This window comes from Meleagris gallopavo, chromosome 2 (assembly GCF_000146605.3).
Source record: "Meleagris gallopavo isolate NT-WF06-2002-E0010 breed Aviagen turkey brand Nicholas breeding stock chromosome 2, Turkey_5.1, whole genome shotgun sequence".
Taxonomy (NCBI): domain Eukaryota; kingdom Metazoa; phylum Chordata; class Aves; order Galliformes; family Phasianidae; genus Meleagris; species Meleagris gallopavo.
In genome coordinates this window covers 38,950,321-38,951,595 of record NC_015012.2, presented here as the reverse complement: position 1 = coordinate 38,951,595, position 1,275 = coordinate 38,950,321, and the positions used below count along the sequence as shown (strand labels likewise).

The 1,275-nt window shown below is 36.7% G+C and overlaps 1 protein-coding gene across 1 annotated transcript in view; it reads left to right on the top strand.

The window, feature by feature from the left end:
- The window catches only part of NUP133 (nucleoporin 133), a 31,685-nt gene that overhangs the window by 22,070 nt on the left and 8,340 nt on the right, over positions 1 to 1,275 (top strand). Inside the window, exon 21 of the mRNA XM_010707018.3 lies at positions 642 to 777. Coding sequence (XP_010705320.1) covers positions 642 to 777 — 136 coding nt within the window. The remainder of the gene's footprint in view (positions 1 to 641; positions 778 to 1,275) is intronic.

Genomic DNA, 1,275 nt, shown 5'->3' with positions numbered 1-1,275 from the left:
AAGGGGTGGGGGGTGGGAATATGAGAGTTTTGTATGGATGAAGATGATACACATGATGATGACTGTGTTGGGAATCTAATGTTCCACTGAGACTTTGTTGTTTATAGCAAAGCACTGTGAAGAGGGAAGCAAGGATTCTAGAACAGATATAATTCAGACTCAGTTCTCAGAAATGTTCTGTTCCTTTGCCAGACATACAAGTAAATTCTTGCCTGTTTGATTACTACAATAGTTAGAAAACAGATACACTTACAACCAAATTCCTGAATTAACAGGTAAATAACCTGCATGCGCAATGTTCCTACAGAACAGATCATTGCCTGGCTTTTATGGGGAAGCCTTGAATAGAGTCCCAGTGATACAATATGTAAAGTTGCAGCTTGTCCTTTAATTTTAAGATAGTTATTTTCCATTATTAAAGGAAAGTATTCTGGGAATGTAATAGGAATAGAGATCTAGGTCTTCCTATACTGTGTAATGCAGGATTTTGATTTGCAGCTTGGAAGTCTTAAGAAATACACATGACAGTATTACAAATGTTAAATAATTGTGAGACTGCAGTTCAGATTAAGTCCTCCTGACCTGTTTGCCTTCTGATGTTAACTTCTAAAACTGATACACAGCATAATTATTTATTTTAGGCCCACAGAACACTGCAAACTTTAGCAAACATAGAGACCAAATATTTTGCAAAGAAGAAAACCCTTCTTGGCTTGAGTAAATTAGCTGCACTGGCATCTGATTTCTCAGAAGACATACTGCAGGAAAAGATAGAAGGTAAGAAACAAATATGGACTGATGTGAAGAACAGATTAACAAAGTTACTGAATTAGAATCCCATTGTATTTGTGAATAGTTTGTTTTCTTAGATGAAGGCTTTAGCTTGTATGTGGTAAGGATAAATGGTCTGACTGTTCATTTTGCTAAGAACAAGGAAGAGAGCATGAGGCAGTAACCTCAGTATTCAGTTTTACCTGTGAGTTACCAAGTAGGAGAGTTTCCCTGCTCTGCCTTTCCCATCACACTTAAATACTCTAATCTCCTGTCGTTTGTACAGCATGTGTTTCTATGAGCTTATGAAAAAGCATTTTCTACACTGATAGTTGAACTATTGCTGGCCACCAGGGGGAGGCTCTAAAATATCACTGAAGCTTTAACAAGCTTGCTTGTATTTAACTGTGTCTATCCGTGTATGTTTCATAGAGTACTTGAATGAGAACTTGTTGAAAAACTCTTAGAGTGACAGATAGCTAAGTAGATGTCACAAATTATTTT